The 21,823-nt window shown below is 36.4% G+C and overlaps 1 protein-coding gene across 11 annotated transcripts in view; it reads left to right on the top strand.

Annotated features, from left to right (window-relative positions):
* The window catches only part of ARHGAP21 (Rho GTPase activating protein 21), a 128,656-nt gene extending 107,681 nt beyond the window's left edge, over positions 1-20,975 (top strand). For 9 of the 11 annotated variants that reach the window (XM_078329607.1, XM_035306963.3, XM_078329606.1 and 6 more), the window contains 15 exons: positions 821-857; positions 3,046-3,171; positions 4,173-4,457; positions 6,741-6,805; positions 7,168-7,304; positions 7,863-8,005; positions 8,721-8,876; positions 8,970-9,048; positions 9,558-9,631; positions 9,705-9,794; positions 12,810-12,935; positions 13,118-13,159; positions 13,472-13,577; positions 15,464-15,495; positions 18,497-20,975. In XM_078329607.1, the coding sequence (XP_078185733.1) occupies positions 821-857; positions 3,046-3,171; positions 4,173-4,457; positions 6,741-6,805; positions 7,168-7,304; positions 7,863-8,005; positions 8,721-8,876; positions 8,970-9,048; positions 9,558-9,631; positions 9,705-9,794; positions 12,810-12,935; positions 13,118-13,159; positions 13,472-13,577; positions 15,464-15,495; positions 18,497-20,176 (3,178 nt within the window). In that variant the 3' untranslated portion in view covers positions 20,177-20,975. Of the gene's footprint in view, positions 1-820; positions 858-3,045; positions 3,172-4,172; positions 4,458-6,740; positions 6,806-7,167; positions 7,305-7,862; positions 8,006-8,720; positions 8,877-8,969; positions 9,049-9,557; positions 9,632-9,704; positions 9,795-12,809; positions 12,936-13,117; positions 13,160-13,471; positions 13,578-14,293; positions 14,568-15,463; positions 15,496-18,496 lie in introns of all 11 variants that reach the window. The other 2 variants (XR_013519590.1, XM_078329609.1) reach the window with 2 other exon arrangements.
* Positions 20,976-21,823: the final 848 nt, after the last annotated feature.

Here is a 21,823-nt window from a genome sequence, read left to right as displayed (position 1 = left end):
GTAATGGTGTCCTCTTCTTTCTTCCTGTATCTATTGTTTACTTCACTGCCATTAGCCACCCTTCTTTATATAGCATAGTTCAGAGTCATAGAGCCTCCTGATACGGTTCAAGATTGAGTTTGCATAACTGATTACATTGTTGTTGGGGAGGTGGTTTCTGAGAGAACAGTGACATCTTTAGTAACATCTTCTAAGTTTCTTAAATGAATTTTGAGTTTCAAAAAATGTATTGTCCCTTAATAAAAATTAAATTATTTTTGACTAATTAACATGAATCTGTCTCCTGAAGCACTAAGCCTTTCCATGGCAACAGTTGTCTTCCTTTTTGAAAAGCAATCATAATGTGGGTTGAGCACAAGAGTGAGGGGCCAGGACTGTCCCTGACTGCGCCCTTCCTGCCACATTTCCAGTTCAGGGTATCCACCAGCAGGATGAGTGAAGATGATAGGGGGTGTCTCCCTGAAGCTGGCTGCTGATGGCAACTGCTTACTGATCATAATTAACATTATGGAAATCCTTAATATAGCATTGTAGCTATGGTTAACTAATAATATAAACCCAGTGTAAGAAAATCCCACACTTGAAGCTGAAACTACTTTAATTACCAGATCAATTAAGAAAGTTTTAAATATTGAGTGGAAAGTTTAAGAATTTATATAATTAGGTTTTTTTTCACTTCCATTGAATAGTGGGCATTTAACATAGTAAGAAAATGTCAGATTATTATGGAAAGATTAACGGTAATATTCAAATTATTCTTACATCTTTAAGATTTTTTTTTGCACTTATTGAAAATATTTATTTATTTTTCCCCCAACAGGTCCTTTAAACATGTATCTAGTCTGAAGGGAATCAAGGTTGGTATTAGAGTGTTTCTACTTACCTTAGTTTATCTCTTCGTAGAGAAGTACTTTTATCCAGTAGACATTTAATAAATACTATAAACTTTTATTCTGTAAGTATTGAGTGCATTTGGAAAATATTACATATAAAATGTTCTAATTTCCAAACATACTCTTCAAGTATGTAATACTCGATACACCTTGTGCTGATTTTTCTGACTTTAATCAGTTAAAGGCCAGAAATGTAACTGCCCGTAGTCCTTTTTGTATTGTGTTGTATGTTTTTCTATCCTGGAAATTATTTCGTGCCTTTCCCCCTAGACCCCTCACCCCAGCCCACCCCTGTCCTCTCTCTTCTCCCCTTCCCTTCTACCTCATTGAAAACATAGAAACGATTAAATAGGAATTTCCTTATTTACTATCTCCAAAAATATCAGTTTCCTGCTTTTTCAACCTCCACCTTCCAAGTTCAAGCAATTCTCATGCCTCAGCTTCCCCAGTAGCTGGGATTACAGGGACCCACCATGCCTGGCTAAATTTTGTATTTTTAGTAAAGATGAGGTTTTGCCGTTTTGGCCAAATTGGTCTTGAACTCCTGACCTCGGGTGATATGCCTACCTCAGCCTCCCAAAGTGCTGGGATTACAGTCGTGAGCCACCATGTCAACCAGTCTCTTGCCTTTATACCTACACTTTCTGCCTTCCTTTGGATTCTCTTGCCTCTCACTTTCTCAGTGCACTTCTGTACAGTCATCATTTTTCCAGTGACTCGTCAGTGTTGTATGCAGTCATGTTCTATTTCCTGCATTAAATAGAAACCTCCCTGGAATCTACATCCCCCTTTATTTACTACTCCTTTTCATAGCAGAACTCCTTGAAAAAACTATAGTTTCTGCTTCTCAGCCTACACACATCAGAACAGCACTGCCATTTAGGTTCTGAAACTAATGGTTAACTTTGGTTTTTTACTTACTTGAACCCTCGGTGATATTCAACACAATTGCTGGCTCCCTTCCTGAAACACTTAATTCTGCTGGCTTCCATCTTGCCACACTTTCCTGTTCTTCCTTCTGGCTTGAAGACTGCTTCTCCATCCCCTTTGCAGGCTCTTCTGCTACACCTCATATCTAAATGTTGGAAGCCCCAGAGCTTATTTTGACCCTTCTTTATCTACCCCATTTTCTCAATGATCTTATGCAGAGGTCTTCCAAAGTTTACATGGCTGTCCTTGACCTCCTTCCTGGACTACAGCTCATGTTAGCTGCTGCTATCATTTGGTGTTTAATCAGCAATTCAAGGTTTACGTGACAGTTAGACCCCAGTTACCCACAGACCTCATTATCACTTAGTTTTCCCCATCTCAGAAAGTTGACTTCCATTCACCTTGATGAAGCCAAGTATCTCAGAACTAGCCTTGTTTCTTCTTTTCTCACTCTCCCTCATATCAATTCTAGACTACCCTGAATCTTCCTGTCTTCACCTATGCTGCTTTAATTCAGCTGCCATCATCTCTCACCTCGATTCCTGTAGTCGCAGCTCTTTTCATGCTTGTCCCTTTAGAATCCACTCTCGACAGAGTACCCAGAGTGAGCTTTGAACTGGGGTACCAGTTACTCCCCGATTCATCACTTAATGCTTCTTTCACACTTCCTACCATGGCCTAAAAGACCCTTAATGGTCTAGAATTAGCTGTTTTTTGATCACATTAATCAGTGAACAGTGAAAGTGATAATGATACACAGTCATTAACTAAACATTCTCCCAAACTTCTCTTCTCCCTGACCTTTCATGGCTGGCTCATTTTTCCTCCAGATTTCAACAAAACATTTCTTCAGAGAAGTCGCGCCACAGTATCCCCAGTTTATAGCTGCTTCTCAGCCATTCGTTATTGCATCTTACTGTTTTCATTCTTCAGATGACAAAAATCACCAACCATTTTCTCGTTTTTCACTAAAATGTGAACTCATGAGAATAGGAAAATTATAACATTTGTTATTTCTAATGGTTTAAAAGAGTTCATTCAGATGATAAAAAAAATGATAGTCACTTTACATTTTTTAAATGAGACAATTTTAAAAATATAAAGTTATGATTTTTCAAAAATAGTCCTTCACTTGAAACAGTTTTCCACAAAGCAGTTTCAATGTGTAAATGTTTATAAAGGAAAATGCTGATATTGTACTGTTTCTTGGTCTTTTTTATAGATCCCAGACAGCCAAAAGTCATCAGAAGACTCTGGATCCAGAAAAGATTCTTCCTCAGAGGTCTTCAGCGATGCTGCCAAGGAAGGGTGGCTCCATTTCCGACCTCTTGTCACCGATAAGGGCAAGGTAGTGTGTTTTCTAAGAAATGCAGGCCCTGACAAACCATAAAGCCTGTATATATATAAAATGGCACCATATCCACATTAAAGAGTGAAAAAATCATTTATAAATATATTTTTCTACATAAAGGAAAAAGTATTCCTTGAAAAAATTTTAATTATTGCTTTAATACTTTTAGTCCTGTGTATCAGCTACATGTAGAATATATTGTCTTGTGTTTTGGCAATGTGAAAAAGAAAAGTATTTAAGAAGGAACTCTGCTTTTCTTATTAGCCATGGGTATCCCAGAGTGGTCCTTTAGAAAGTGGCAATTCAGTTTCAAATTTTTTTGTCTCTTCTCATTTTTTTATTTTAAATTGCCTGTATAACTTTGTTTCATTTTTAAAATATTGAGTTAAATACAAAAATAACAATATATGCATCAAGTAGATTTCAATAGAAAAAAACCTTGCCATAAAAATGTTCTATAATATTTGAAAAGCTAGCATGTAAGAACATTTTAATGTTGTCAAAAGAGTTTAAAATTTTTAAGAAAACTCACTTTGGATGTGGATATTGTTGCTTAACCATATAAAGTTGATGAACTCTGCTAATTTGTGATTTATACAGTTGTTTGAGAACTTCTGCAGTGTTTGTCATTTGTGTCCTCTAAGACTTAAGTCTTTTACTCAAAAGGTTTTTTGGACTGATTTTAAATTTTCTGTTCCCTTACTGTTTTAATATATTTTGGTACATTTATTTTCTTTGAATTGCTTTGTTTATTTTGCCTTCCAAACTAAAGTTGGGATTTTACTGTCCTTGACTTCAATATGAATACATTGCCTAATTCAGTTTACGCTCCACAATTTTTATCCTTCCTCTCTTCACAAATATGTAGTCATGTAAATCAGCCACCTGCTACCCTAGGTATATGTAAGTGCAGAGGAAGGTTATTGCTTAATGTGCTTGCCCTGTCACAAAGATTTAGGCAAATATTGACTGTTCATGAACTGTTGCATGTTTTCTAGCGAGTTGGTGGAAGTATTCGGCCATGGAAACAGATGTACGTTGTCCTTCGGGGTCATTCACTTTACCTGTATAAAGATAAAAGAGAGCAGACGACTCCATCTGAGGAAGAGCAGCCCATCAGTGTTAATGCTTGCTTGATAGACATCTCTTACAGTGAGACTAAGAGGAAAAATGTGTTTCGACTCACCACATCCGACTGTGAATGCCTGTTTCAGGCTGAAGACCGAGATGATATGTTATCTTGGATCAAGACGATCCAGGAGAGCAGCAACCTAAACGAAGAGGTGAGTGTTCAAAGGAGTGCTGGAGAAATCTGACCCTTTCACAACACTTTCTTAAATAGATTGAAGGAATGTGATACATCTTTTTTATAAAAAATTAGTGTATGTGATTTTCATTTAAAACAGTTCATGAAAACTTAAACGTACCTATTTTATATTGTTTTCACATATTGGAAAATTACCATCACTGAACTAGAAAAATAGGTTATTCATATATTCTGCATACCTTCTCAGAAGCAATGAACGACATACAGGATACCTACATTTTTAGTCCTGGTCATTTGTGACCAAGTTATTCCAGATCCATTTCTGTTTTTCAAAGACAGGATTGTCTTAGGGCTTATCAGTAGAAACAACTATATAAATGCAAAGTGATGCTGGTGATTTTCGTTAATGGAATTATACAGTCCAGAATACGATATAGCCTACTGTCATACAATAATTAGTTTCAAAGAACACTTGAATTTTCAAAAATCATGTTATAAAAACAGCTTTGCTTTTTCATGCAGAACAGTATTTAGGGATTTGAGGGTTTCCCACTTATGATCAAGATATTTTTACAGTAGGAATTTCAATAGTAAAGATAGTTTTTAAAGCATATATAACTATAAATTTTATCAAGCAAATCTAGAAATGATTAAGTCAGCATTTGCTTGAGTATTTTCTTATCATTAACAGTTTGTTTTTCTTCAGTGTTCTCACTTTTCATGTACACTATTATAACCAAAAAAGGGGCACAAAGTTCTCTTATAGTACCCTGGAATGCTTACATTAAATGTAAACTTATGTAAATTTGGTCACTTCCATTATATCCAATTCAAAGTATTAAAATGTACACCATAGAAAAAGTGTGCTCTTTTCCCCCAGTAGTTTATAGTCTGCCTTATTTGTGGTTAACACCAGATCTTTATCAGTGCAACCTATGTTGTACAACTACCCTTTATAAAGAGCATCAGACCTGAATTTATGCAAAATAAACAGGGAGAATAAGAACTTAGATGTAGATTACAGCTTAAATAATAGTTCAGAGGAGATCAGTGTAACAGGCACCTACTATGTGTCAGGCATTCTCTCTGGCAGTAGACTGTGATTGTTAAAGCTCCTTCAGATGACTTGTTCTGTGACACATTCATGGCAGTTTTTAGGATTGATTGAGATAATTCATATGAAGAATGCCTGCCAGGTAATAAACATTTACTTAATGTGAGCTATTATCACCATTAAGACACAGGTACACAGTATTTTTCCCAGTTTTATAGATGAGAAAACAATAATTCACGGAGCACATAAGCATATGGCAGATACTATTTTAAACATTTTACATGCATTAATCTCAGCAACCATATGAATGTGTCCTATTATCACCATCACCATTCTGCAAACAAGGAAACTGTGGCAAGGAGAGACTAGGTAATTTCCCTAAGGACACATAGTGACTTAAGTGTCACATTTAAATCCAGACAATCTTACTCTAGATCTTAATTGTACAGTCTCTTAGCTGGTAAGTTATTTATTAGTCTATTTAACTTCAAGATCTATTTAAATTCAAGATTGCTTTACTTCAGTATTTAAAGATAGTGTTCTTTGTAAACTATTATCATTCACTGTAATCAAAATGAGGCAAGTTAAAAAAAAAATTGAGAACCCAAGTCAGTATCAATGTATAATTGGAATGAATAGAAAAAAGGCATCATGTTATGTTTAACTCTGGGTTTACCATATAGCATTTTATACAAGCTAACTCGCAGAGGTTAAAAAAAACAAGCAAATTTTGAGCTTTTCTCTTTTGATAATCTAACTGCCACTGTGTTACTAGCTGATACTTGGTTTCACTGTCTTTAAGTGTAAAGTCACTAACAAATTCTGGCAATCGCTTTCCAGCTTTTATCCTCCTATATATATATTTTTTTTAATCAATTACATGTACATTTTTAAAATGCTGATCATTGTTTCTAGTATTAGAGAAAAACTGGCTGCCTCCTAGTCATTGATTTTATGAACAGATCAATTCAGTAAGTATTGAACACTTGCTACTCGCTGGTACTATCCTAGGTATTGCATGGATACAGAAAAGAAACAAAACCCTTTGACAATGTTGGGAGGCACTTGGAACATTTGTCTCATGGTGATGTTGAATAGAAGCTTTGAAACAGCTCCACTGAGAACAGATGACAGTGATGTTTGTGTTAAATAAGCAAAGCAGTACAATAGAAAGCCTCAAAAAAGTAGGGATCACTTATTTATGTTTAGAATTGATTTTCTAATTTTACTTTATTTATTCTATAGGACACTGGAGTCACTAACAGGGACCTAATTAGTCGAAGAATAAAAGAATATAACAGTCTGATGAGGTGAGAATCCCACCTTACCTACAGTTTATTTGGATATTAAATCAGTATAGTCATCCCCCCTTATTTGCAAGGATACATTCCAAGACCCCCAGTGAATGCTTGAAACCATAGTACCAAATGATATATACACTTATATTTTTTTCCCTTATAATAATGGGCGAATAGTGTATCTAGTGTGGTTTGTCTGGACGAAAGCATGATTCTCATTCTGGGTGGGACTGCATGAAATTCAAAGATTTTGAATTGTTTATTCCAAGAATTTTCCAGTTAATATTTTCAGATCATGGTTGACCATGGGTAGCTGAAACCGCAAATAGAGGGGAATTACTGTAATTGTTAAGAAATGTCATTTCCTTCAACAGCAAAGCAGAACAGTTGCCAAAAACACCTCGCCAGAGTCTCAGCATCAGGCAAACTTTGCTTGGTGCTAAATCGGAGCCAAAGACTCAGAGCCCACACTCTCCGAAGGAAGAGTCGGAAAGGAAACTTCTTAGCAAAGGTATTGATGTTAGCTTTCTAACAAATAAATAGGCTGATTAAAAATTGGCATAGTAGAGGTACATTTAAGTTTTCTGCATCATTTCTACTCACCTGGGCCCCTTGTTAACTAGCTCAAAGATCATGATAGGCATGGTCTGGGCTCATTGGGCCTTTCCCTTTGTGAGGCCCAAGATACCAGTTTCATTGTAAAGACAAAATAAAGGAAAATACAAACAATACTTAAATCAGACACATTACAAATTTAAATGACTCGGAGGATTCCGGTCCTGTCATTTTGAAATAAAACTATTTTTCCCTTTGTTGAAGTCTCACTGTAAAGATGACAACTGATTTTTTTTTTTTTTTTTTTTTTGCTGTTTTAAAGAAAATTGTAGCACACATTATAAAAGAATGAAGTTATATGAAAGAGAACATAATATTTTTGGTTAATTTAGGATATATTATTTATATTACAGGACTTGGAATTATCTAAACATTGAGAGAGTGTTTTTAAAGTCTTGATTTAAACACTTGTTTTCATTTTATATGTTGTTTTATTTTGAATGGCAATTGGAAGATGATACCAGTCCCCCAAAAGACAAAGGTACATGGAGAAAAGGCATTCCAAGTATCATGAGAAAGACATTTGAGAAAAAGCCAACTGCTACAGGAACGTTTGGTGTCCGACTAGATGACTGCCCACCAGCTCATACTAATCGGGTAGGAGACACCAACCCAACTGGCTTTCCTAAAGTCATTACTTTGGTTGTGATTACAGTGGAATCTGAGTATATAGTCTTTAAGACAACAGAGACTGTCAATCTATTTTTTTCCTCTTTATAACAGACCTTAGTTTTCCTAAGTTTTCTGACCTGTCAATGTGTGTTGCAATCTCATCTGTAATACTTTTTTCCTAATGTATTGACTCTGAAATTGAATAATTATTCAACCATTAGGAATGTGTCTGAAATGATCAGTAAGAATTCGTCTTCAAATTGTGTTTCTGTTTTTAGCATCTTAGCACAAGGACCTAAGAACGTATAATAAATGTAAATGTGTCTGCATATATTTAAAACATCCATGCTAGGATTCATATCATGAATTCATTGATATTACTCTTTCCTCCTCTTTTCTTGACTGTCTCTTTATTCAGCTGAATGGTTTCCACATTCTCCTTACCTGTTCTTACTTCTTTTTAGAGTGTTATCTCTCTGGGGGTCCTCCTCTTTCTATGTTGGTCTATTCATTCTCTTCTTACTGTCTCAAATATCTTACAGGTTTTATCTATTCCCAGATCTGTAATGTCTGTATTCTGTATATTGCATAACAGCAATTTATGTGTTTCCTTTTGGATGAAAGGAGCATTTGAGCTGTGATACACAACTACTAAACATTTGTGCTGCATTAAATAAAATGTTTATTTCTTGTTTTGCAGTATATTCCATTAATAGTTGACATATGTTGCAAATTAGTTGAAGAAAGAGGTCTTGAATATACAGGTATTTATAGAGTTCCTGGAAATAATGCAGCCATATCAAGTATGCAAGAAGAACTCAACAAGGGAATGGCTGATATTGATATACAAGATGATGTAAGTTTGCTTATTTTTATTTGAATAACATTTTTTTCCCTTTGGTGGTACTGACTACAAAAATACTGTATTGTTTCTATTTTGTACACCTAGAAATGGCGAGATTTGAATGTGATAAGCAGTTTACTAAAATCCTTCTTCAGAAAACTTCCTGAGCCTCTCTTCACAAATGGTGAGTTAACTCCCGTGATTCAACTTACAATTATTAGAAAATCATAGATTATTATTAAACCAGGAAAAAATGTCTTGGTCAAAGGAAACAGGAGGTTTTGTTTAGTTTTCCCTCATAATATTAAAAACATAAAAGTTGTTTAGGTTCAGTGAAATATGTATGTATTACCTTGTTCAGACATGTTTGCAGCCAAATTATGAATATTATTGTTTCCAGTCAAAAGTCTTCCACATAAGGTACAATAAGTAGAAAAATGTTTGCTCAGTCAAGCCAAATATTTAAATCAAGCCATGTAAGATGCTTTACTAGATATTGTTGGAGGGTTGCGGAGGAATGGACAGACTGTGTAAATATAGGGTGGTTCCTGCAGGGAACTTACATTTTAGAGATTTACATCTCAAAAACTATTTAGAAATTTTTCCCATGTTGTGGTTTAAAATTGAGCCTTAAAGGGAAACAATTCACCTAAGCAATTTAAGATAAATTTGTTATATCATTCTTATTGTCAGATAAATATGCTGATTTTATTGAAGCCAATCGTAAAGAAGATCCTCTAGATCGTCTGAAAACATTAAAAAGACTAGTAGGTATTATTTTATATTTTGGGGGTACAACTCAAATTCAGCCTCTAAATCCATCGTGAAAATATGTTTCAGATTCGCGATTTGCCCGAACATCATTACGAAACACTTAAGTTCCTTTCAGCTCATCTGAAGACAGTGGCAGAAAATTCAGAAAAAAATAAGGTATGTAAAATGCACATTGAAGAAATGCACTTCTAGTGGCTTTAGTTTAAAAGACTTACTTCATGCTAGTTAACAAAAGGTTTATAATTGAGCATCAAACTGGGTAAGTCCTTCTTAAGATTGCTCTTAAAAGCAAAAGATTCCCAAATTTTAAAACATTTCTTTTATGGTTATCCAGTAAGAAAAATGAAAAAGTCAGAAATTTTACTTCTGATCTTTTAGCTGTATATTAGTATTTTGAAGAGGTAACATATGCATATGCTACAACAGTCAAAAGGGAAAATAGACATGAACAGGTAAGTCATTTTCTTCCTTTTTAACACCACATTATCTTTGTCAAACAAAACAAAAATATATTCTTTATATTGTCTAATAATCAGTTCACATTCAGTTTTTCGATTAGAGACAGGATATTGGCCAGGCTGGTCTCAAACTTCGTGGCTCAAGCAATCCACCTGCCTCCCAAAGTGCTGGCATTATAGGCATGAGCCACCGCACCTGCCCCATTCAGTTTTTCTTGATTGTTAAAGTGTATCTATAGGGTTATTTGCTTAAGTCAATATCCACACAGCGTCTACACATGGTATTTGGTAGATAGGTTATAGTCTTAGTTTTTTTATTGTTATTGCCTAAATCTTTTACAGCATCAGGGATTGTAAAATGATGACTTTCTAAGTCAAGACCATTACTTCCTCCTAAAGTACTGAAACAGTCATTTTAACTTCTAGAGAAGAAAACTGAACCACCACAAGCTCAGGAATACTGCTGACATTCTTTTCTGAAGAATGTCATTTTTCCTTAAAGTAGAGAAGGATTCATTCAGATCAGTTTAGTGGTTGTGCACATTCTGGAAGACAGTTGTTCACAGTTTTAGTGAGGGTGGATTATGAGAACAGTGTCAACCTCTATTACCTGCAAATCAGGAAGCTTATAGCAAGGTTCCAGAACTCCCTTCAGATGCTCAATATTCTTCCTAGTGATAGGGCTACAAAATAGTTAGAAAAAAAAAAGAGAAAGGAAACGACAGCCTAGACTGTTTCCAGAAGTTCATACAGTAGGAGCCAAAGAGTTCAGCATAACTTTAGCTGAAACAGTCTCTAATTTCAGTTTTTCCTAAAGTCTATTACATCAGTCATTCCTCAGTTATGATGAGTGTTAGTAACAGTTACCGAGAAAAGAGTGTTTGATGGTCTAGTTCGTTTTGAAGTATTTTATGGAACATCTTTCAATAAAAATAGAACTTAAATAATTTATGAATAAACTGTAGACTGTTTTTCAGTTTTATATAGGAACCAGCTAAAACTGTATACTTGCATAACATATATACATATAAATATTAATGCATGTTATCATTAGTCTAAAAACATATTCATACACAAGAATATAGTAGAAATTTTACATAAGGCCTTTGAGATGGTAGACTTATGTTTTCTGAGCCACCAACACCAGCATAGATTTAAGAGTAGATGAGTACACATTCTAGAGGGAGACCAGAAACATTTCTGTGTGGCCAGTTTTAAATATACCTTTGCCACACATCGTTTCTTTTTACCAAGCCAACTTCTGGAAAAACTCTGACTTCATACAATTTCTCCTTATTCCTCTGCAGTGGCATCGTTATGTATGTGCTATGCTAGTTAACATGTAAGTGTGCAGCAATTGCTTCCCCTTTTTTCCAGTATAACTTTGTGAGTTCAGTGGTGATTTTTACCCCTGGTATGTTATTAGGGTTGATTAAAGTTATTTAACGTTATTTTAATATCTTAATAGGGTTGATTACAGTTATTTTAAAGACACTATAAGATTTAACGAAGGAAAACAAAAGATCCATCCCTTTGATAATTTTATAATTAAACAAGGAATACAGAATATGGAAATTAACGTATAAACAGAGAAGTATGCAATAATGAGACATTCAGATCAAAGCAAACCTAACCCAAGAGTTTCACAAGTTTGGTTTCAAGTAAAAATTGGTCAAAAATAGTATTTCCAAACATTGGGTTTCGACACATTAGTGATTTTGATGTACTAGAGGGAAAATCTGGAAGCTTTGATGTATCTTGAAGCACTTATTTTACTTTTCATTTCTCAAGGGAAGAGAGTTTCTCTCTCTCTCTTCTTTTTTTTTTTTAAGACAGGGTCTCACTCTGTCACCCAGGCTGCACCCTCAACCTGCTGGGTTCAAGGAATCCTCCCACCTCAGCCTCCTGAGTAGCTGGGACTGTATGCACACACCATCATGCCTGGCCAACTTTTTAAATTTTCAGTAGAGATGAGGTCTCACGATGTTGGCCAGGCTGGTCTTGAACTGCTGGGCTCAATCCACTTGACTCAGTCCCCGATGTGCTGGGATTACAGGTGTGCCTGTAACCTTTTGCAAGTTTTTTTCCTTTGACTTTAACATTTTTATCAGTGCTTTGGTAATACTCATTTTGAACCAAATCAGTTGTTTTCAATCAAAGACTTCTTGGGAAAAGATGAATGCTAATTATGCATTGCATATTATCATTAATGCAGAAAAAAGAGTTTTGTACACATTTGCTTTGAAAATTTTACTAGGCCACCCACTTATGGTGGCTCACACTTGGGATCCCAGCACTTTGGGAAGCTGAGGCTGGAGAACTGCTTGAGGCCAGGATTTCAAGACCAGCCTTGGTAACATAGTAAGATCCTGTCTTTACAAAAAATTTTTAAAAACTTAGCCAGGCATGGTGGTGCACACCTGTAGTCCCAGCTACTCAGGAAGCTGAGGCAAGAGGACTGCTTGAGCCCAAGAGGTCGAGAATGCAGTAAGCTATGATCGTGCCACTGCACTCTAGCCTGGGTGCCAGTGTGAGACCCTGTCTCAAAAAATTAAAAAATTTTTTAAAACCTTGCTAGAAAGCATTATTTTTTAAATCTACATCAAAGCCAGTTTTCTGTTTATTCTTTTTTATGAAAAATCCTACAATGGGAATTTCAGCCTACTTCCTTAAGAAAAATTCTGATATATCCCAATGTGATCCTTTCTTTCAGATGGAACCAAGAAACTTAGCAATAGTGTTTGGTCCAACCCTTGTTCGAACATCAGAAGATAACATGACCCACATGGTCACCCACATGCCTGACCAGTACAAGATTGTAGAAACGCTCATCCAGCATGTAAGTTCATGCTTCATCTCTGCAAGAAAACTCATTTTTAAAGGCAGCCACTGTTTGGTCAGATAGGGAAAAATATTAGAACCAACTTCTAAGAAAACTACCCTTTTTCTATGCCATCCTCCAAGCTCTAGATATATTTAAATTCTTGTTTAATTTCTCTTCTCACCCTTTTTAAATTTTAGCATGACTGGTTTTTCACAGAAGAAGGTGCTGAAGAGCCTCTTGTAAGTATTGTCTGTCAGCATTTGTACTCAGTTTCCTTTGGGACTCTAGATCCTGGCGCACCAACAATGTCAACTTCCTGCTTTGTATGCCATTGTCCGCTTTGCACCCCGGAAGCAGGTCTCTAGCTCAGTTTCTGATCTAATGAATATACAAGTATGGTGCTTATTTTGCAGTTAATTATGCGTAAATAATGTAAAAACATTAAGCATAGGTGCTTTATTCAGTAATGTGTCTTTTACTAAACATTGTTTAAATTTTGAAGAAAGTATCTTTGAAGAAATGATGAAGAGATCTTTGTTTATTAACCATAGACAACAGTGCAGGAGGAAAGCACGGTAGACTCCCAGCCAGTGCCAAACATAGATCATTTACTCACCAACATTGGAAGGACAGGAGTCTCCCCAGGAGATGTATCAGGTAACTCTTGCCTGGGCAGTCTTGACCTCTAGGCTGAAAGCTACATTCTTACAATATGAAAGAGCAAATCAATCATAGTGAATTGTTACTTATGATTTTTTTCTTTTTCTCTTCCTTTCTACTAATAAATAAAAAACCTTAATCTTCCTTTTCCTATTGATCTTAATTATCTTCCAGTGACTCTAATGCCATTGGCAATGCATGCAGTTGTAATGCTTGTCAGAATGGAAATATGAGGGAAATGAGCATGCAAACCACTGTTCTGTTCTTTTTTTTTTTAATTCACAGTTTCCATGTAATAGTCATCACAAGGTAAAACAGATATATGCTACTGAATATGTGGTTGCTGTGATGGCAGAAAGTATGATCTAGGCTGTATATGTAGTTCTTGAGCCAGGAGTTCTGTTTACAAGCTGCAAGTTAAATCTGTTGAACTGGTAATGGACACCATTTTCATAAATACAGTGTATTTGTCACAGTAAAAGCCAACCTATTTGACATTTATATTCTTCTGTTTCCTATTGCCACCCTAATGCTTGGTTAAGTATTAGCTCTTCTAGGCTCTTTTGATGAAAACTTTCTCCTGCCGAACTGTTGCACTAATCTAGCATGTTCTTTTACACAATGTTCTCCCTTTGTCTCTAGTTCTTGTTTTAGTCCTAAAGGGTTTTTTCAGCTCTTACTGACACAGGCAAATCTATACTGATGTTGAACAGGCGAAGTGGGAGGAGTCTATCACACGGTAATGTCACTAGTGGATTCTGTGATGTCCCTGATGGACAGCTGGAACTGTAGGAAGAAGGAGGATTGTTGTCCACACTGTAGCTGCCTTGTCTGCAGAAACCCCCGATTCTTGTAAATGCAAACATAGTTGATCTGTGGTGTAAAGTTTCTCTTAAGATTATTGTAAACAGATCAATACTACTTTCTTAAAAGTTTTTCTGCTGTTTCTTGTTATTTCTGAAGCAGACCCTGAGGAGAAATAGCATGGTATGGTCTACCAGTTCTTAAAGTCATAAAGCATTTAGCCATGTGTTAAAAGGGGCGTGGCATGGGGCTCAGCTCATTAATTCTGAAAATCAATTTCCCTAAAGTTGAAAGATGAAACGTCAAAATTGGTATTATCCTGAGTCTTGCTAGCCCCTTCCTACCCTCTTTATAATTGTATAATCTGAGTTTTTGCCAGACAGTAAAATTATGGTCTCCATTTTTCCATTTCCATAATAGCATTTGTTAATAGATAATTGCAAAACTGGTAGCAATTTAACAAAACTAGTCAAAAGGATCCCTGACTGCACCGCTATGGAACTGGGGTCTGAAGCACAAAGATAAACATTATTTAATGTAAAACCAAAGTGACCTGGAAGCAGGATTATGCTAATGCCTCTTTTGCATCCATACCCATACAGTATACTGCTTAGAAAATTTAAGTCTGACAAAAATCAACGTAAACACACCAGTATGAGTGTCTCTATTGTAGCTAGGGCAGCCAACACTCTTAAAAGTCCTACATTGTGTATCAGTTTCAGATACAGGATGTGGTACATAAAAAAAATTCTTACATTATCCTGGAGCTTCTTTATTGCTAGATTTACTATTTAGAGAATCTAATAAACACAAGTATTTCTGTTTTTGTTTAGTACAGGGCTCCTTTGCCATTTCTATCATTGAGCTGGTTCTGCCTACAATTCACAGCATCCTTTCATGGCGGTGGCTTTCTGTGGTGCAGCTTGCATCTTTGTGAGCTCTGACTATCCACTGTGTTCTATTGTTTTGAGTTTTGCTTTCACATTTTGTTCTGTGCCTGTCTTTCCATAAGTTTTGCATTGTTTGTGGAAAGCAGTAAAGATTGACTAATACTGACCATGTTTTATTTAATTTTTCAGATTCAGCTACTAGTGACTCAACAAAATCGAAGGTACACTGTTTCATACAATTTAAAATATTTTAGGGGGGAGTTGGTTTTTGGCTGATTGTCATGGTTGATATACAAATGCGTTCCTCTGTCTCAAAAAATTAATTCCTGAAACAACATATGATAGAAAAATAATGGATTTTGAGTGAAAATATGAACTCAGAAATTCTTATTCTTCTCATTGTGCAGGTTAGCATAATACAAAGAACTAGGCCATTCTTTAATGTGAAAATTGAGTCCTAACATATACAGAAGTGAATAATAGAACAAGAAGCTTCCCTGCTCTTTCTCCAATAATTATCAGCACTCAGCCAATTCTGTTTCCTCTGCAAGCCACCTGCTTCCCTCCCTCAAGGACCATTTTTACACAAATCCAAAACATACCATCTCTAAATATTTCAGAAGTGTTATGCATTTTTATAGATAGTATAGTCTTGCCTTTTCAGCAAAATCACTAATTTTGTTTTTAGAATATTTTTACACAATCTGTTTCCTCAGTTACACAACTTTTTGTGGGAAGTTTATAGTTCTTAGAAAGTTTTTTGTCAAATCAGTGTATCTAAATTTTGCTTTGTTGAGCCAGTAGCAACTAGAATTGTCAGTGTTTAAAACTTTGTTATATTTTATAACAAGATATGAATATCACATATTATGTTTAAATATCATAATAGGACTCCATATGATTAAATTCTAATTCTACAAAAATATTTTATCATGTCTCTATTACTTGTGATGTTCATCTTTTTGGTCAGCTTTTTATCTTGAAAATGTTTAACCTACAGAAAACCTGCTAAGATAATAGCGCCCAAACCCTTTACCCTAGATTAATCAGTTGTAAATTCTGGTGTGGGTGTGTGTTATATATGCAAACACACACTTTTTTTCTGAATCATTTGAGATTACTTGTAGAGACAACCCTACTCCTAAATACTAATGCATGTATCACAAGAGAACTGGGGGCACTGTCCTGTATAATTGCAGTGTAACTATCATACTCAGGAAACTAAGGTAAGTACAACACATCATCATCTAATGTGCAGTTTTATACAATTGTCCCAGTAATATTCTTTACTTATGCAGAATGCAGTTGGGGATCATTCCTTACATTTCATCGTCAAATCTCTTTAGACTTCTTTAATCTAGAACAGTTTCCTAAACTCTATTGCTAGCAGAGAAGATTTTAAATCAGAAAGCCCTGTTTGAAATCCCTGCTTTTCCTGTCTCTAGATGCATTTTTCTTAACCTGTTACTACAATAGCCTTTTCATCTTAACCATAGTGGTGTTATACCATGCCTGAAATATAATGGATATCCCAGTGGTATAACTACTTATAACACTTTCTGTAGAAAAGTAATTTGCTCCAACACATACATGATCATAAAGACAGTATAATATACTGCTTCTCGCCATGGAATTGAGATGTTTAAAAGTGAATCACTTGCTTGTACCCAGCAAGCTAGAGAGGATGAACATCAAGGTCTCCCAATTCAGAGCCCATTCACATTATCCCCTACAGTTTTCAGTAGAATGTCGGAAAATGTAAATAACCATTAGAAATGTACTGGATATTAATAGCACTTTGTTTTTAAAGACTTTAATTTCATTTTGGTGAATTCTTTTTGATAGAACAGCAGCCTAAATTTTTACTTTAAGACTTTAAATAGCGCAATTTTAACTTAAGATTTTTAGGCAGTGGAGAAATGTACTGCCTGCTTTTATTACTCACATACCTCCTGCTTACCTGCTTGTCTTAGTGTGTAGTAAACCAGCAGATATTTAGGAACAAATTAAAACATACAATCAAGAACCTATTATATCTAGGTGCAGTGACTCATGCCCATAATCCTGGCACTTTCTTTGGGAGGCTGAGGTGGGGGAATAACTTGAGACTAAGAGTTCTAGACCAGCCTGGGCAACATGGTGAAACTACATCTTAAAAAAAAAAACAAAAACAAAAAAAAAAAACCTTATTTTTTAAATAACCCATTATATATAACAAGTAACTTTCCCAGTAACAGTACACTTCAGTGTTTCTGTGGGAAGGATTTAATTGTATGTATGTTATTTGATCTTTTCTTCCTACCTTCCCGAGATGGGAGTTTCACTCTGTCACTCAGGCTGGAGTGCAGTGGTACCCTCATGGCTCACCACAGCCTTTAACTTCCCCAGGCTCAGGTGATTCTCTGACCTTGGCCTTCCAAGTAGCCAGGGCCACAGGCATGCGTCACCACACCGAGTTAATTTTTTGTAGAGACAAGGCTTCACCATGTTGCCCAGGCTGTTCTCAGACTTCTGGGCTCAAGCAATCTGCCCTCCTCGGCCTCCCAAAGTGCTGGGATTACAGACATGAGCCACCACGCCTGGCGTGTTTTTTTTTTTGTTGTTGTTTGTTTTTTTTTTTTTCCGAATGTTCTGATTTCGTTGTTACCCTGAGATAAATGAAGACATTACCAACCTGATTTACTTAAGGCAGATCCTTGAAGATCCAGCCTGAGCTAATGAAACACCAGACTTCCCTTATCTCAGTGAGCTTATCTAGTAACAGTATATCCTGTGGTATCTGTAATTAGAAAATTGAAAGCAGTCATAAAAATTTAATAATATCAGAATATGATGTTTGACCATGTCACAATATTGTTTAACCTGTCTTGTCCCAGTGTTCCTAAGTGAAGAATGCCTGAGCACTGTGGAAGGAGGTCAGGTGTTTGGGGGATATTGATAGGAATTGGCACTAAGCACATACTAATTTCCCTGAAAGGCAGATGTGTATGACCTGTGGATTGGCAGCTAAATTCCACCAGGCAAGAAACTGGACTCATTAAATAAAAATTTGTCTTTGGTACAAGGTTTAAAAAAAAAAAAGAAAAAAGCTAATTGCATTGTTGATGCTTCCAGAGCTTTAGTAGCTGTAATTTGATAAGAAATATTTCAGAAACAAGCTTGTCAGAAAATGAACTCAGCTATGTTCTTATGCTCAGAGTCTCTCTTCTCTGTTGCTTTCAGGGTTCTTGGGGATCTGGAAAGGATCAGTATAGCAGGGAACTGCTTGTGTCCTCCATCTTTGCAGCTGCTAGTCGCAAGAGGAAGAAGCCAAAAGAAAAAGCACAGCCTAGCAGCTCAGAAGACGAACTGGACAATGTATTTTTTAAGAAGGAAAATGTGGAACAGTGTCTCAACGATACTAAAGAAGAGTCCAAAAAAGAAAGTGAGACGCTGGGCAGAAAACAGAGGATCATCACTGCCAAAGAAACGGGCACTAGGAAAGACCCCAGCACAACAAAAGATGAAAAGGTTTCACTCGGAAAAGAGAGCATGCCTTCTGAGGAACCCTCAAAACATAACAAGTCACCAACTCTCAGCTGTCGCTTTGCCATCCTGAAAGAGAGCCCCAGATCACTTCTGGCACAGAAGTCCTCCCACCTTGAAGAGACAGGCTCTGACTCTGGCACTTTGCTCAGCACGTCTTCCCAGGCCTCCCTGGCAAGGTTTTCCATGAAGAAATCAACCAGTCCAGAAACTAAACATAGTGAGTTTTTGGCCAACGTCAGCACCATCACCTCAGATTATTCCACCACATCGTCTGCTACATACTTGACTAGCCTGGATTCCAGTCGACTGAGCCCTGAGGTGCAATCCATGGCAGAGAGCAGGGGGGACGAGGCAGATGACGAGAGAAGTGAACTGATCAGCGAAGGGCGGCCTGTGGAAACTGACAGTGAGAGCGAGTTTCCCATTTTCCCCACTGCTTTGACATCAGAGAGGCTTTTCCGAGGAAAACTGCAAGAAGTGACTAAGAGCAGCCGGAGAAATTCTGAAGGAAGTGAAGTAAGTTGCACCGAGGGAAGTTTAACATCAAGTTTAGATAGCCGGAGACAGCTCTTCAGTTCCCATAAACTCATCGAATGTGATACGCTCTCCAGGAAAAAATCAGCTAGATTCAAGTCAGATAGTGGAAGTCTAGGAGATACCAAGAATGAGAAAGAAGCACCTTCAATAAGTAAAGTGTTTGATGTTATGAAAAAAGGAAAGTCAACTGGGAGTTTACTGACACCAACCAGAGGTGAATCTGAAAAACAGGAGCCCACGTGGAAAACGAAAATAGCAGATCGGTTAAAACTGAAACCCAGAGCCCCTGCAGATGACATGTTTGGAGTAGGGAGTCACAAAGCAAATGCTGAGACTGCTAAAAGGAAAAGCATCCGGCGCAGACATACGCTAGGAGGGCACAGAGATGCTACTGAAATCAGCATTTTGAACTTTTGGAAAGTGCATGAGCAGAGCGGGGGGAGAGAATCTGAACTTTCAGCGGTGAACCGGTTAAAACCAAAATGCTCAGCCCAGGACCTTTCCATCTCAGACTGGCTGGCCAGGGAACGCCTACGCACCAGTACCTCTGACCTTAGCAGAGGAGAAAGCGGAGATCCCCAGACAGAGAACCCTAGCACACGAGAAACAGCCACGACCGACACATCTTTGTCTTTTCAATCCGACACAGGCAGTTCTTCCAGCACCTTGGCTTCAACAAACAGGCCCCTTCTTTCCATACCACCGCAGTCACCTGACCAAATAAATGGAGAAAGCTTCCAGGACGTGAGCAAAAATGCTAGTTCTGCAGCAAATGCCCAACCTCATAAACTGTCTGAAACCCCAGGCAATAAAGCACAGTTTCATCCCTGTCTTTAAACTGGGGGGTGGGGGGTATGTCCACTCTAGCAAGTAAAAAGCTACTGTTACACGTTCCAGTAACTCTGTCAATAATTTCTTGTACCAGAATTGTTATTATTCAGCCTTCATTTGGGCTGGTTTCATCATTTTGCACTGTGAAATAGCTTTACAGTGCATTACTACAGCCAGAAGAACATATATATATATATATATATATATTTAAAAATATATCGGATAGTTGTATACAAATGAGCAAGGTATTTGTTGCAACTTACTACATAGCATATACCCAAAATCACTGAAGAAAATCGCTGGCATTCGTGTGCAGCAAGTTTGTTCTTTAGGTTTCATCACTAACAAAAGTGCCTCATCATAAAAATACATTTGGTTTTTAGGGTGCCATATTGTTAGATAACTTACATTGAAGAAATGAATGCATTTTATCGGTAACAAATTTCATTACATTTACCAGTTTTAACACAGGTGGATACAGAACTTCCATTCTTTAGTCATTCCAGGTGGATCTGAGTTTTATATTCAAACTTTTAATACAGTTTTTGAGTTTTGTGTGACTTGAATTTTTAATCTTTCTGTAAAATACGTAACTTAAATGAACATATTAAATGTGTATCTTTTCTTCAGATACCAGATTTGATATAAATGTTGTAACATAGGTGTGTAGATAGTGGATCCTGGATGGAACTGGCTTCTTTATCAGAAAGAATATAATTCTGCATGAGGACTTACTGAATCCAAACCTGTGTCATGCCTGTGTGCATACCCATTAAACACTGGAAATAAAAATTGTTTTGGTGAATTTTGCATGGCTTGAAACTTATTCTGATATATTTTTAGATGTCATCCATTTATAACTACCTTACAGGATTAATTGGTCCTAACTTTAAAAAGGTACCTACTAGATACATTTCATTTCCTCCTCTTTTTTGCTGTTGTGGGTAGATACTCTTACAAATGCTTACATTAGCCTAACCTCACTCTTGTAGATCAACAGTATTTAACTCTTCTAGGTAAAGTAATGTATGTTAATGACCTTTGCGTGAGTGAAACAAACAGAGGTTTGGGAATCAGTCCAACTCTATACTTCCTAGATATGTGAACTTGAACACATTATTTAACTTCTCTGAATTTGTTTTCTCATATAAACAGTGACAATACTACTACCTAGTATAAGGGTGATTAGTAGATTTAAATGAGATGCTGTTCCCCATACAGCACCTGCCACACACTAGTTTCAAAACAGATCAAAGCTGTGGTTGGAAGTAATGGTTACAAAAAAACTCAGACCATTAAGGCTAAGGAGGACCTTAACAGTCATCAAATCCAGAGATTCTCAACTGTCAAACCTGACAATTTTTTCTCAAAAGTATTTTTTGAAATTTCCCCTTTATCATCATGAAATGAAATTCCTAATATCTGAATGTAACTCTATATCCAGTATGATACAGACTATAATTCCCTATTACAGTAGAAAAATGAAAGTGATTTATAATAAATTTTTCAACATGTGAATGCTCAGGTACAACTACATCATGAAAATAATATAATGGAACAGTCAGTGGTTTGCACCAATATATAGAATCACTAACAATATAGTAGCTACCCATGGAGATGATACCTGAAGAGTTTGCTGCTGGTGATGAAATT

The sequence above is a fragment of the Callithrix jacchus genome, chromosome 7 (assembly GCF_049354715.1).
Source record: "Callithrix jacchus isolate 240 chromosome 7, calJac240_pri, whole genome shotgun sequence".
Taxonomy (NCBI): Eukaryota; Metazoa; Chordata; class Mammalia; order Primates; family Cebidae; genus Callithrix; species Callithrix jacchus.
Note: the sequence above shows the minus strand (reverse complement) of the source record. Positions and strands in the feature narration are given on the sequence as shown.